This window comes from Chenopodium quinoa, unplaced genomic scaffold, assembly GCF_001683475.1.
Source record: "Chenopodium quinoa cultivar QQ74 unplaced genomic scaffold, ASM168347v1, whole genome shotgun sequence".
In the NCBI taxonomy this organism is placed as follows: Eukaryota; Viridiplantae; Streptophyta; class Magnoliopsida; order Caryophyllales; family Amaranthaceae; genus Chenopodium; species Chenopodium quinoa.
Window position 1 is genome coordinate 5,331,183 of NW_018742204.1, and position 15,588 is coordinate 5,346,770.

A 15,588-nucleotide genomic window follows, 5' to 3' on the forward strand; every position below is an offset into this window, starting at 1 on the left:
CTACTCAGTTGACTAGCAATGGTGCTGATAACGTATTAAATATGGAAGAGAAAATAAAAAGAGATGAGGGAAGATTGTTACGTTGCATTTCATATTCCATCTAGTACGGGATATATATAATGTACATTTCCTAGGATTCCATCAATGAAAAGACCAGATACCCAACTCTAGAATATTCTAGATTGTACATGGGATAATAGTCATCCATATTTAGATATTATCATAACAATTTTAATTTAATAATGTAATATTCCAAATTCCAAACTAGAAGATCTAACCAAAAAATATCTGTTATACTCACAATGTCCCACCAATTATTTCGTGCATTTTTATAGAGTACTCCCCTTTCAGCTTTACAAACAAAGAAGAAAGATCCCCTCTTTTTGCTGTCGCTTTTATCTTTTGCATTTTTTATAATTTTGCAATGAATTGTCTTCAGAATTTTCCCAGGTAACGGTTTTAGTCGTTAATCTTACAATTTTAAATTATTGTTCTTGTTTTTGCTTATCATTCAATATTATTTATTTATATGTTGGTATTTTGGGTTATAATCAGGCTTTATGCTTTGCCATCTGAATTCTTCAAACCCCATGAAATTAAACCTTCAAGCTTTGTTCATATGTTGGTATGCTCTTCCCCTCTTTCAAATTTGTGTAATAATTTGTTGATGATTTTAAATTTTCAATATATTTGTGTGTTAATTTGTTTTGGGGTGGAATATGTAGCCTGTGATGAATGCTAATGATCTGGATATTCGCCAGAGTGTGGCTGTAAAGGTTAGTAATGACCTCTTGTTTCGACATTTTGATTTTCGGATTTAAATTTTCGAGTTGTAATGTGCTATGAGTTTGTCCATTTTATTGCTGAATTTTGTTGTTTGATTTGATTGTGTTGAGAATATATCATGTGGGTCTAGTCATTGTTGAGCTCTCAATTAAGAAAAGATAGTACTAATTTTTGGTGTCTTTGTTAGTGATAAATGGAATGGAAGTTGTGGCTGCATGTTGTTTAATACAATTCATGTAACTAGTTAGTTTTAGGACATTCTACTTGTGTTTAGTGAATTTGTATACATCATGATATAAAGGATAGTGTCAATGTTACTATGCAGGCAGTTTCTGGCTCAAAATCCAGCAGTGAGATGAGCGAGGTTGCGGAGGAGAAGAAATCAGATGTATACAGTGATACCATGACAGAAGCAATGGGTGCTTGTAAGTCCGAACTTTCCTAGGTTTCAATGAATTATAACGATGAGCTATTACACTGTCTTATTTCTGTTATTCTGTATATGAAGAGCGTTGCTTTTTCGTTTGTTGCCTTTTGGTGTCTGAGGTATCTCCTTTGCCAGTGTTATTTATCTATTCTAACTTTTAATCCGCAGCTCTGACTTACAGGCATGAATTAGGGATAAATTATAATTTTATTCGGCCAGACTTGATTGTCGGTTCATGCCTACAGGTATGTATCTTCTGCCTGTAGTTGGTTCTATGCCTTGAAAACTTTTTCTTCTATAACGCATTATCTCAAATGCAGAGTCCTGCAGATGTTGACAAACTTCGAAATATTGGTGTTAAAACAATTTTCTGTCTCCAACAAGATCCAGATTTAGAGTATCCTCTATTGGTGTATACGAGTCTTCTGGTGGCTTAAATTTGCAAACATTGAACCAAAAAATATATTGAATCCTTGTATATATGTTTGCTGTTTATTTTTTTCTGACATAAATACTCTTAATGATTTCTTAACTTCTTTTAGATATTTTGGAGTTGATATCAAAGCTATTCAGAAGTATGCAGAAAAATATATTGATATAGAACATATCCGTGCTGAAATAAGGTTGTTGATGAGTTGATCTATCCTTTGTAGTTCTTTACTGCCTCTTGAATCTCGAGCATTTGCAAGCCATACCTTCAGTGGCTATAATAGACAAATGTCAAAATTTTCTTTTGCTCCCATGTTCTATACTCAAAACTTCGACATTGGGTATTTATTTGGACAATCTTGTTTAGGCCAAAATCTGGTAGAGTATGCTTTCAAATGGGGTGGTAAGAGTAGGTGGGTTGATGAAGTACAGGATGGGTCAATACGAGGTGGAAAAGCTTATAAATACACCACCTACTTGGTACCCATGACGGTTGTGACTTTTGACAGCCACACCTGTCCACTTCCTGTCAAAGTCATGCCCTTACTTGCTCCATCTGGGCTGGTGGCGCAGAATATACCAAATTGCCATCTTACTTTAAATCCTTGTGCCCAGATCATAAACAAGGAGTTAAAAGGAAGGATGTCTTTGGCTTGCAATGGCTTAAAACATTTGATTTTCTCTCAAGACTTTGGCTTCAAATTTCGTTCATAAATTTAAGTTTTTTATATTGATCAAGGAAAAGTTCATTTAAAGTGGAGGTGTCGGTTTATGGTAACAGCAGTGTTTCAGTTTTAATTCTGTATGGTATAAAACGCTTGTGTTAAAAATTGACATGAACGGTGTAATAATGCCATATTATTAAAACTTAGCTTGTTGGTGATGCATGTTGAGTGCTTCTTGTTTAGATAGGAAAGGTGTGTTGCACTGTACATATTAACCTCTCTGCACAATCCATGCAGCGAGTTTCACACTTGGTGGTAGTGTTCTTTCGTTAAGGCTGTTCTATCTAAAGATTAAGGCATTACCATTAAGTTTCACATGCCCTGTCATGTTGGTTAGCCCTTTTGAAGAATTTTGGATTAAAAATTTTAATATGACAGGGACTTTGATGGGTTTGATTTACGGATGAGGCTTCCAGCTGTGGTGAGCAAGTTATATAAGGCTATGAACCGAAATGGAGGCATTGCCTACATACATTGTACTGCTGGAATGGGTAGAGCTCCTGCTGTTGCGGTATGCTCTATATCACTTTTGTTCTCTATCGTCTACTTGTGTTTGTCATTTTGTTTTTTCATGTCTACTTTTGTTCAACTGTTTCATTTTCCTATTCAAACCCCTGTTTCTTCATTTGGATTTACTGCTGAAATTTTTTGCTAATAATGGATGGTCAAAGTATAAAAATGTTTATGAAGTTCTATTAGTTGGTCTACCAATTTATCCTGTCCTTATTGTAAGTGATGTATATTATTTCTTATTAGGTTTTTTTTCATGAAACATAGTCAATGTTTAATCAAATGGGGGATACTTTCTAGATATTTGTAATGAACTGACTTTGCAACACAAGAGATAAGAACAAATAAAACAGGAAATAGCTGAAAGATTCAAGTTTTCATTAATCCCAGCCAAAAGGTTGTCTTGATAACTTGAGGTTATCACTCTCAAGAGGTAAATTCAGGATACCAAACTCTCATTAAGGTCTCAATACTCAACATAACATCAAAGCTAAACCTTTTTCATTATATATACAAAACATACTACCAAAAGTACTACAATCCATAATTGCTAATTAGTCTTCACTAGCTGACCACGGTCACAGCAGAGCAGAGCAGTCCCTCCTCCTACCATGTTGCTTGCCCCCTTGGTGGAATATTAATGACTGTTGTTTGCTTGTTGCTGGTCCCCTGTTGCCAAGTCCCGGTTCTTCTCCATCCTAGTGTACACCTTCAGTGGTGGCTGTACGGTCTGCTGCTGATTCATCACAATATTTTCTTTCTGAACTTTTTTTTCCTTGTATAATTTAGCTTACAAAAAAGGTAACAAATCATGACAATCAAAGAACAATAGGGCGATACTGTGGCTTTTTTTTACCTACTATGGTTGATATTAATACTTCTTTAGTTAAGATAGAACAATCTGACAATACAAGAAGTTCACACAATTAGAATTGGACTGTTTTGATGAAGCCCAAATATAATGATATTTTAATTCTACTGTATGAGGTTAGATTTGATTTGGTGACCTGAAGTTTCTGTATGATTACTTAAAATTTTGGTAAACTGTTGGAATCTTTTGACTATATTACTAAACAAGATATAGGCAGCCTTTACTATATATTACATTATTTTCATCTCGTAGCCACGCAATATTGTCGAGGAACTGCCTTTACTTTTTTTTTTTTCGCCACAAAATCAGCCTCTGAGTTTGTTTATCTTAATTCGTAAAATAGATGTCAATTGTGTTAGCAAGGTAAACTGTGTCTGCCGGAGGATGTCTGAGCTTATAGTGCTCGCTGACATTGTGGATATGTGCTTGTGTGCACGCGGGTCATGGAACTTCATTGAAACTGAAGTTATGGCTTCAAAATTTTTGGGTCTACAGTTATATTCCACTGCTCAAGATCACATAAAAGTGGATTTTGGCATCCCAAACTTAATCTCATTGTAGATTATCTGGCAATTTTTTCTTAGACCTTGAAATTGATGTAATGATGGCAAAAATGAGAAAGGGGAAAGAAGACTCAGTAATGGTGATAATGATAGGGGGTAAAAAAGACTCCTCATTTGAAGTGAAATATTTATATACAACTTTTGGACCCAGAGCAGAGAAAAGGGAGGGTGGGGAGAGGGTGGAAGGAGAATGAGGTTTTAGGGGGAAAATTATACTGCATACAGAACGTGATATTATTGGCATTAACATTTCCAAGCCCAAAACCAATATTATGGTATTCAAAAATTATGGAGTCTGGAAACTAAAAATGGTGCTTTATACCTACACATTTTGCCAATAGATCACTATCAACACAAATAAAATACATGTATTATATTTGTGTGAATTTATTTTATTTATTTATTTATTATTATTTTTTTTAACTTTAATCGGTACCGCACCTTGAAACTAGAGATGCATTTATTTGGTCTATTTATAGTCTTAATTTCTGGCAGATAAACAGGAAAAAGATGAAACACTTTGCTTTACTTTATTTGCTTCATTTTTGCCAATTGCACTTATCGTGCTATAACCTAACATTCATGACTGAATTGCAGTTAGCCTACATGTATTGTGTTCAAGGATATAGGCTAAATGAAGCCCACAGGTTATTGCTGGTACGTGTGCATTCTTTCAATTATTCATTTGTGCTGCATGGATCAATCTATTATTTGTCAATGTTGTTTGATTTGGCACCATTCATTTACCAAGGGAGTAAGGCATTTGATGTTTTGATCTAAACTCTTACTAATTTTTTTTTTAAAGTCGAAAAAAAAGGATTTCATGCCCTTGAGTGCTGCCGCCTTACCAATTTTATGTGATATACTCTAAGAAACCACTTGAAATTTTTAAATGATAAAAGAAGACTGATATTGCTAAATTTGTATAGACATACAAGGTATTTCCAATCCTTTTTCCAGTACTGTAACTGGTCCTGGATTTTTTTTTTTTTTTTTTCACGACACAGCATGTTGGTATTTGGCAAATACAAATATGCCATAGAAGCCAAGACAACAAATTGTTTATGCCTTTAGGGTCCAAAGTCTCCAGACTTAATGTGCTAACCAAGTCTCAGAGAAATTCAATGTACATGGTGCCTGTGCAAGAGCTTTAGTACTTTGTATTTTCTATAGCAGTTTTGGAATATTACTATCATACAAGCAAAGTTTATGATTTAAAGGAAGCTCATATTTCCTCCTGGTTCTTGGGATAATATGTCCCAGTCTGCAGTCTTAATAAGCCAAAAAGAAGTGAAGATGGTGTATCTCTGAACTCTAGTGAGAACAGCATCATTGTGTTTTTGCTAATCTTCCTATCTGTGAAGTGAGGAAGCAGTAACAACAATGTAGATATATGTAGGAAGGTTGAAACAGGCAGTAGTCGAGCTACTATAAAAGCTGTTAATCCATCTCTCGCTGATGCTTTCTGTAGATTACATATTGATAACATGTGTTATTTGGTGGGAAACTTTCCTTTAGCTCTCCTAGGTATTTGCAACTTATGTTAGAGTTGCATCTTTTGACTTCTGGTATACATTGACTAGAGTCAAACTCACAACTCCATGGTTTAATACTTTAATGCAAAATTTTATGTACTAGCAATCAATTTCACATAATTATAACATGTTAAACTAATTTGTTTTTTGTCAGCAACTTCAAAAGATTCTATACTTCCAATGGTTTTACCTGTCAATTATCCAACCATTTGGTGTAATGTAAATATGGGTTATGGTTATGCCTGTTCTCTTATCTTTTGGTAAATTTATATGTTCTGCTGGATGCACAGATACAAGGTTCCCTACTGATAACCTTTTCATATAAAGAATCAACATTCATTTTGTTTACCCATTTCCTAACTAGAGTAATCTGTGAATCTGAGACAGCTATATTTCTAATTTTTGATTGAAACTGGCCAACATTATTTAGATAAAGGTGTGTGTATGTGTTTTATTTATTTTATTTTTTGTTATAAATTACATTTAAAGATAATGAAATATTTACTTACAAAATACAACCTGCAAAGCATAAGTAAACCGATATCTTACCCTCCTCCATCCCCCCCCAACCCCCAATTTCTCATTTTGGATGTCCCGTTGAGTTCCTTCCATATTATAAGTGGGTATAAGGGACAAATACATTTCTCTCAGTCTCTCACAAACTTCATTTTTGGTCCCACCAACCAACCTGCCTTGCTTTTCTCTTAAACAAAGTGAACTTGGTGCTATCTTTGTGGGACAGAGAGTACATTAATATGGTGTTATGGGGAAATCTTTCGGGACAGAGTGAGTGTATCAGTTGTGTGTGTGTGTGTGTGTGTGTGTGTGTATGGGTTAGCCCATACTTTGCAAAGGGGAGATTGATTTATATACCCAGTAGGTATTCTACCCTTGTTAAATACTTCCTCCGTTTCTATTTAGTTGACGCGTTTGATTTAGACACATATATTTAGGAGAGGAGAGAGAGTGAGAGAGAATGAAAAAGTAAGTGGGGTACCTTGTAAATGCAAGGTAAAAAATTTACCCCAAAAAGAAACGTGTCAACTAAAAAAAACTTCCTAAAAAGGAATACGTGTCAACTAAAAAGAAACAGAGGTAGTATATGCTAAAATTAGTTTGTGTTTTGGGTTGGACTACTCTATCAGCTACAGGTATATATTTATTAGCTATCACCTTTTTTTAATGCTGTCTAAGATGGTAAATCTTATTGCTGATCTTTTCTTGCAGAGCAAACGTTCTTGTTGCCCTAAATTGGATGCTATTAAAAGTGCAACAGCTGACATTGTGAGTTGTTTATTTGCAGACTTCATCTTTACAGTTCCTTTTGTATATTCTCATTTAGCCTCCAATTGATTTGGCAAAATCTTCTTTTTTTTTTTTTTTTTTTTTTTCTATCTCCTTGAAGGTTGCATTTAGTGTTTATATATGCCCTTTAGGGAGGAGAGAGTTCATAGTGTATTTGGATGGTATGTATAGTACGTAGTGTTTTTTCTGATTAATAACATATTACTAGTTATCCTCCAAACTATAAATAAGTGAAAAATTTTATTGTATTCTAGTAAAACATATACATAAAATTGTAGTCTTCAATCAGCAATATTCTATTTGCTCACTTATTATTATTTTTATCACTTATAATTTTATCCGGCCGCAAATTCATTTCAGTAACTTTCTAGTATTTCACTCTCATTGTTGAGGTCGAGGCCATAAGATAGCAACTTGCATGTTGTAGTAGCCCTAGTAGATTAAACCAAATAACTAATTACACTTGTTAACTGTTTTTTTATGATCCAACAAGTTCCAAAATTTCTCTTGTTCATAGTCACCATCATTAGATCAGATCTTGTGCTCTAATACCAGTTTGTAGAGGAAATATGTGTGACCCTAACCCCCTTTCTAGTGGCAGATAATGCTGCTCGTAACTGAGGACCTTGAGTATTCCTTAAAGGACAACTTCACGCCAAACATGAGTATGTTAGTGTATGAATCCCTTAAGAGGAAGGTTTACTTTGTTGGTATCTGTAGTGTAGTCAAATTTCTATAAACAAAAATTAATGTTTGTTATTCTTGGTTGGTTCTTACATATAATCTTGACATGCAATGTAGGTCCAAATCTTCCTTGTTAAGAGGCTAGTTTGACTTTCAAGCAAAGTCTCTTGTGCCATTTTGTAGTACTTGTAGCCACCTTGTGAGTCATGGATATTTATGAAATGGTACTTTTTAATCTGAAAACTAGTCCTATACACCAATATATGTCCTAAGGTTACCCAACTCAAGACTACTCTCATCCAATCACTCTTAACTATGAAGTATCTTAGCATGTCATAGTATATGACCCGTAAAACACATCTTTTTTGTTGATACATATGCATAAAACCTTAAACCTATCAAAGTGCGAATAGAAGCCAAGCTTCAATAATGCAGAGCAGAGTAACTCCTCGAGATTCAACATATCCTTCCTGCAACATAACCTCAAATATTGACAAAAATGAGTTAAATTGGAAAGTAAAAACACTACTTATTGTCTCAGATTCTCTTTGAGCCAATATATGATTTTAAACTTGTACCCCTTCTTACAAGCACACAGTCCTTGTCACAACCCTATTTTGTACATGCAAAGTAGGTAAACCTTTTTCCACCAAAGCTCACATATTTTGCTTCTCATATCTCACCCCCTCATTAAGGCTTGGTGGTGTGAGGGGCTCACACACTTCTGCACATGACAGTCCTCCATGATATAGCCACTCAGAATATATACCTTGTTCAACCGGATCAAAGAAACTTCCATAACTTGGTATACAAGAATTGAATCTCCCAACTAAAATATAATTTGTGTGCCACCCAATTCTAAAACTAATACATACTTCCTCTGTTCTGTTAATATTGCAAGAAGGAGGAAATTACGCATCCCAAAACACATTTTATATGCTAAATATCTACAATTATGTAAGAGTAAAAATTATAAAAAGTTGATATTGTGAAAGTATTATATGAGGCAAATCCAACAAGATCCTACTTGACTATATTTTGCTTAACGTATAACTCATATTATATGGTCAAACAAGAGTGATAAATAGTGCAAAAAGTCCATTGTTGCAATATTAATAGAACGGAGGAAGTATATTTTTATGGTATATATTCTTACAAAGTTATTTTTCCATGCACTTTTTTACATACCATTTTTTTTAGCTGACACTTGATAAGGAAAGATAGTTTGGAATTTTATCTCTCATGATCTAATAAATTCCAAACTAATCACTAACCTAAGTGGAGTGATGACCAAGGTCATATTGCCACAAGGATTCAAAATGCAATCACCTTAATTCATTTACTATTCAAGCCTACGCATTCTGTTTTTGTTTTTGATGATTAAGAAAGTTGAATAACAACTAACAAATAAGGCAGTTAAATAAATCTGAAGAATTAAAATACAATCAGCAATAAGAAAAAAAAAAAAACCTAGGGAAGGTGGATTAAGCTATTCACGAGAAAATTAACAATTAACGATGATTTAGTTGATCAAAGAGGTATTAAAGGGGTAACTTGTCACACAAGGTCACTCCCGCAGTCCTCACACACTAGATGTTCAAGCACCTAATTTCTATGGTCGGCATTAGCTATTAGCATTGTTATTAAAATCATAATTTAAATCTTAGAATCTTATGATTTTACTATACATGTATGTGATACGATTCAATTACGATTCTACTTAATTTTATATTTTTCTTAAGTAGCGAAATCCTTACAAGTTTAAAACATGCCTATTGCCTACAAAGTTATTTATAGATATATATTGTCAATTATCGGTTGTTTAATGATTAAAAAACTATTTTCTATTAATAATTAGGTCTCATAATTCAAATATATTTAATTAAATTTGGAAATGATGTCTTGATTACGATTCAATTATGAGAGCCCCTTCTAATTCAACGTAGAATTCTGATTTTGATAATTTTGGCTATTAGTTTAAGCAAACACACTAAACTAGCTCACGCTGTATAACTATTTTAATAACAGTAACTGTCAAGAAGTTATTTGGTCAAAAAGACCCCAAGCAACAAGGACATCACCAAATAGCTCGAGGTACAAAAGTATTTCAACTTAATCATATAAGATCATCATCAAGCATCACAAACAACCCATCACCCCCTATCCTAGCTAGAATCTAGCTGAAAGTAGGGATATTTACATCAAAACCATTGAAATCAAGTTACAATATAACCAACCAAGATAAACTAAACATGATTAATATAAGGTTAAAACACTAATCTTTGATTAACAACTATCAACTAACATCAACTAAGTAATAACGAATTGGAAAGCAAGAAAATATTCCCTCCGTCCATGAATTTTTGTCCCATTGTTACCATTGATCACGTGGGATCGTGTTGTATACGTCTCATTGCATATTTTATGAATATAAGTTTTTATATTTTTACGCGCATGAAAATAGAGATATATTTATTTTAAGACGCGTCTTGGAGACTTGGAGACCGTGAAAAGTATGATGGGGTAATTAAAAAAATAGGGACAGAGGGAGTAAGAATTATGATGAAGAAATTACTGAAATTTGAAGCTTAGTTGAATGCTGAAGATTTAACAATGGAGTTCCACTTTCTCACTCTAAAATACACCCTTAATCTAAGAAATTAATGTTAATAATCTGAATATCCCTTAATTGCATGACTTAAAGGTATATATACTCCCCTTTAATCCCCTATTCAGTGGCCCAAAATGGCAATTAAAGTCCCGATAGAGACCTAGTATAGTGGACACTCTGTGATACCTTTTTGATTTATCATTTTCTTTTTTTCTTCTGCTTTGTCTTTGATTGAATTATTCTTTTTTGCGTCAAACCTAGTTAAGTAAAAGCCTTAATAAATACGAAATATACAACATTCCCCTTGACCAAGAAACATAGTGTTCACTCAACCAGTAGAGTTTGATGTCTTCATGATGTTGTGAAAACAATAAAGTACCTAAATTAGTCTCTGAAAATTATCTCCTGTCTGTTTGCTCACAATTGTGCATGTCTTGCTGTTTTTCTAAAGCTTACAGGCCTCAAAAAGAAGTCAACCATATGCAAATGGGATGATCCAAATTGTACCCTTGTTGAAATTTCTGGGCTTGATGTTGGTTGGGGCCAGGTAACAATATTATAATCTGCATTCTGTTTTTTCTGATATTTTTCTTACATATAGGCTAGTTAACTGCTCTTCTGCTTAACTAATGTTTATTATTATTTGGAAAGATAGTGGGTTACCTCGTCGATTGACAATGGTGCATTTTTGTTTTGTTTTGTTTAAGATGTGAGGTTTAGGACTAATTATCTTGGAAAACCTTAGATAAATGGTGAATCAGGAAGAGGTATTTTCTAAGTGGCTGAGTCCAACTGCTTTTTGAATTCTGAAATACACATTTCAGATTCTTACAAACATTGGAACTCTATGGACGGAGGAAGAACAAAATTGACTTGTTAAGACACTTCTTGGGCACATGGGCAAGGAAAGACTATATACATGACCAGTGCTATTAGTCAAAGATCCAGTCCAATTTCATCCCTCAATTTTGAAGTTTGAGTTGGACTATTTTATTTCCTGGCATTAAAGATGGATCCCACGTGAACGTTATTTAGGTGTACACGTGTCATGTACTAGTGGAGTTTCCATTTCTGTGTATGTGGTGTATTTATGTGCCTAGGTAAATTGTGTTCATTTGCTAGGTGTACAAGTGTTTCATGGCAGATCATCTATTTACTATATGTACCCCATCCTTCGGTGGTTGGTTTGAGGTTTTGGTGGGTGCTAGGCGTTTCTGTGGGTGGCTGGTGGTGTTGGTGTGGCTTATGGGTGGGTTGGTTTAGATAGGAGGTATGGGTGATTGGGTGCTTGGGGGTAGAGTAGGGTGTTTGGGAGAGTAGGGATTCCGACTGGTTGATTCAATTTGAAGGGTAGGTTAGTAAATTTAGTTATTTAAGCTAAGAGTTAACATTATAACACCAAGGGTTAGCCATAAAATACTAATAAGAGCACACTAATTGGTTATGCAATACCATGAGGTCACTCGAAAAACTAAAAAAAAAAGTTTTTAACATATAGAATTTGCAATATCACGAGGCCACCGTGAAGAAATTCTCAATAACAATTGATAACCAAACACCATTTATCTCCCAAAACTTTGTGCAAAGGTAGACACCTTTATAGGATAAAGGGAGTAGGCTTCTTTATAGGTAAGTGGCATCACTGTTTGGGTCGTGGATCATGCCCCTTTCGAAATATGCACATCCAAACCACCTATTACTATTTAATTAATTTAAGCGCTGACAATCTATTTATTAAGGTTGGACCAGCATCTTATTCTTATGATTTTAGGCCTTCTTTCATTTCTCCCTAATAGAATTAGTTTTCAAGAAAAGTAATTGCATGATATGTTTGGATTAGTAAAAAGAAGTCCATGCTTCTATTGTTTTTTTTCTTTTCTTTCATGTTATCTTATAAGTGGAACTAATATCTCATATATTCTTTTGAAAGCAAGGCCTTTGTCCATCCACCTTAAAAAAAAATGAAGAAATTTAAGTTTATAAGCTCTTACAAGTTTGGATGAGGAAATCAGCTGGAAAAAAAAAAAAAACCTCTTAATCTTTAGATAAGTGACTCCCACTCCTGAATCCTATTAATTTGGCATGTGTTATACACTGAACTGTTTTCCTGCTATTTCTTTTTGCTACTTCATTGCATATCTTGTATTCTGTACAAAGCATCATTAACTCATAGTTTTTTAATTTCAGAAAGTTCCACTGAAATTTGACAAGGAGCAGAATGCTTGGATTTTGCAGAGAGAATTGCTGGTAAGTTATGCGTAGATATACCTTAATGCCAGCCTATGCCACAAGTTTGTTTTCTAATTTATATTTTGTCTTTCTTTCTTTTTGGAGCATCATTTTCCTTTCATATTGTTCTCTGTAAAAATTTCGATTTAATTACCTATCCTAATAATGGATATGGAAATAACTTGGATGATTATATTATTATCATTTCAATGAAAAAAGCTAGTTGCTACTGAAGTTTAACTACTAAATACGCGATCAAACGGATCTCCATGACATTCACTATCCCTTTTAACAGGAAGGACATTACGAGTACAAGTATATTGTTGATGGTGAATGGACCTGCAACAAGAATGAACTTGTCACTCCTACAAATAACGATGGTCATACCAATAACTATGTTGTGGTGAGTGTCAAAAATGATAAGAGTTTGATATTCTTGCTGCACACTCTTAAGATTCTTTTGTATACTCCGTAATTAGTATAATGCATTTCATCATGACCAATGAGAGGTTGGTAAACTAAGTAGTTTAACATTAGAAGCTAGATTATGTTTACTACCTCCGTTGCAAAATTGTTGCGTCATTTCTCATTATTTTGGGGGTTTGGGTGAGGGGTGATAAGCACAAAAATTAAGAAAGTAGGTAAAAGGTGAGAGGGAACCACAAATTTTTTTATTTGAATTACCCTCAAAATCCAAGTGCAAAAGAAACTCGGGAAAAGTTAGCTAGGGTAAATTTGATATCCGCAATGTAAAAAGCAATATTTGTGGAACTTTCAAAAAAGGCAAGGTTGCAATGTGATTTGTAACAAATGAAATATTGTTTTAACCAATGCACAATTAAAATACTCAATTACTCATAGTTAAACTAGTGTATCAGAGAAGGTAGAGAAGTAAATAGTAAAATCATTTCGTAATGGAGAAAATGTTTCAAGTGTCATTGAGGTGCCTAATGGCTGATGCCATTGTATTGAATAAACACCTTTGTTGCGCATTTAATTCGTTTTTTTTGCACTCAAATCTCTATCTGCAGGTTTCCGCTGATGATCCAGATAGTGATAGAGCACAGGTGAGGAAGAGGTTAACCGGGGAAGATCCAGATCTTACCACAAATGAACGAATCAAAATACGGCAATTTCTCGAGGAAGTCTCAGATCATGAATGATGTAAAAGGATGCAAATTAAAGTCAATGTGATAGTGACTTTAAGGCACATTATATACAATCGCAGCAATACTAGTAGTTTATACCAATACTGAAATGCCCCGCACTAGCTATTCAATATTTATGTTAATAATGTGGTTGATATATGTAAAGAACCTCTCGATGTAAAGTTGACTAATAAAATAATTTTTAAGCTATATGTGTGGGTTTTATGAAGCTTGGAGAATTGGAGGTTTGAGTTACATTGCAAGGAAAACTTGTAACATATTTAACATTATTGTCGATTATATCCTCTGTAGACATGACTAACTCAAGTAAAAACCATTGACATCATAATTGAACACGTCACACGTGTCACTTAGTTGAAAAACAAGAAACTCACACGAGTGACCTAAAATTCTAAGCTGACAAGCTTAGTTGATTGACAAGAAACTTGTTTCCTCTAGCTAGGATAATATACTTTGTATACTTTTGTGATCATTAGGGGTGTAAATGAACCAAGCTGATCAATAAACTACTCGTGTTTGGGCTTGAAGCTCATTCATGTACGTTTATATAATAAATGAGTCGAGCTTGAACAAATTTTGAAGTTCGTTTAATAAATAAGTTTGAACACATACATAGATATGCTCGTTCAGATAAGTTCATGAACAACTCGTTTATTTATGTTCATGAACTACTCATTTATATATGTTCATGAATCATTGATTATTTACAATTGTTAATTTAGTTATTAAATTTATAATTAAGATTCAATTATAATGCTTATTCAAATATCGTTTTCAAAAAAAAAAAAAAATTCAAATATCAAAAGTGATTTGGGGTATTTAATACCCCCAAGTGGACCAATGAGAGAGCAACACGTGTCGCCCTGGGAGGTGTCCAAATCGACCCTCCAGATGCGTGACATGTGTCACTCAAATATCCCTCCCTTGAAATGGCGGCCTTCAAGGCCCAAACTTTGAGGGCGCCGCAAAACGGCGCTGCCCTAATCCCTAGGTAATCAAACCCTAGGTAGGGCACACTTTCCAAGGTCCCTATAAATAGGGACATTCCCCTCATTTATGGGGGACGTTACCTTTTCCAATCATTACCGAGCTGTCGAAACAGACAACACTTGAGCTTAGAATCCGAGCAGATAAACTTAAATTCCGCGTTTTATTCCTAATCCGTACTAACTTAATCTTCGGAGGCGGAACACCGACCATTCGGTATTCTGTTTATTTTGTAGGTACAAGCGTTCTTGCTGAATCTAGTCTTGAGATGTAACTCTCCCAAGGGACACAAAAAATCCCGAAACATTTGGCGTCGTCTGTGGGGAGAGTACCTCTAAGATGGCTTCACAAGAGCAACCTGTGGACCATGACTTCAGGAAGAAATAGTGGTCTAGATGGACCATGACTCAGGTGACGATGGAGACATCGAAACCTATGTGGCCCCAGACGGGTCACTCATCTCTAAGCGCCTCCGTCACAAAGACAGGCGGGGGCGCAATGCTAACCAGGCGAGTCTTAGCAGGTCCCCTGGACCATCTAGTAAGCCTTTAGGGTAGCTATAGGCGTCGCTCGAAGTGCGCCTACGCATGTGTGAATATGCTTGGCACTCTTAGGAAGTGGGAATTGACGTATAAGATTAGGGACAAATAAAGTAGGGAGCCGTCAACAAGTTTTTAAGGAACTTGTAAACCGTTCACGGATCATAAAAGGCACCACGATAAGGGACAACGATAGGCAACAACGATTGACCCGTGAA

The 15,588-nt window shown here is 34.7% G+C and overlaps 1 protein-coding gene across 1 annotated transcript; it reads left to right on the forward strand.

Annotated features, from left to right (window-relative positions):
• Positions 1 to 303: 303 nt before the first annotated feature.
• LOC110705018 (phosphoglucan phosphatase DSP4, amyloplastic-like) lies at positions 304 to 14,074 on the forward strand. Its single transcript, XM_021882871.1, has 14 exons — positions 304 to 450; positions 556 to 625; positions 726 to 776; positions 1,112 to 1,211; positions 1,382 to 1,458; positions 1,534 to 1,610; positions 1,756 to 1,836; positions 2,746 to 2,878; positions 4,909 to 4,968; positions 7,074 to 7,130; positions 10,898 to 10,993; positions 12,634 to 12,693; positions 12,971 to 13,078; positions 13,707 to 14,074. Exons 1-14 carry the CDS (start codon positions 425 to 427, stop codon positions 13,836 to 13,838), a joined length of 1,128 nt encoding a protein of 375 aa, XP_021738563.1. The 5' UTR covers positions 304 to 424; the 3' UTR covers positions 13,839 to 14,074.
• Positions 14,075 to 15,588: the final 1,514 nt, after the last annotated feature.

Bases quoted from the DNA above. Each gene is read 5' to 3' on its own strand.
- LOC110705018 (XM_021882871.1), top strand. From the start codon at position 425: ATGAATTGTCTTCAGAATTTTCCCAG. The intron at 1,611-1,755 runs GTATCCTCTATT...AACTTCTTTTAG, and splicing joins CAACAAGATCCAGATTTAGA to ATATTTTGGAGTTGATATCA. The intron at 12,694-12,970 runs GTAAGTTATGCG...CCCTTTTAACAG, and splicing joins TTTTGCAGAGAGAATTGCTG to GAAGGACATTACGAGTACAA.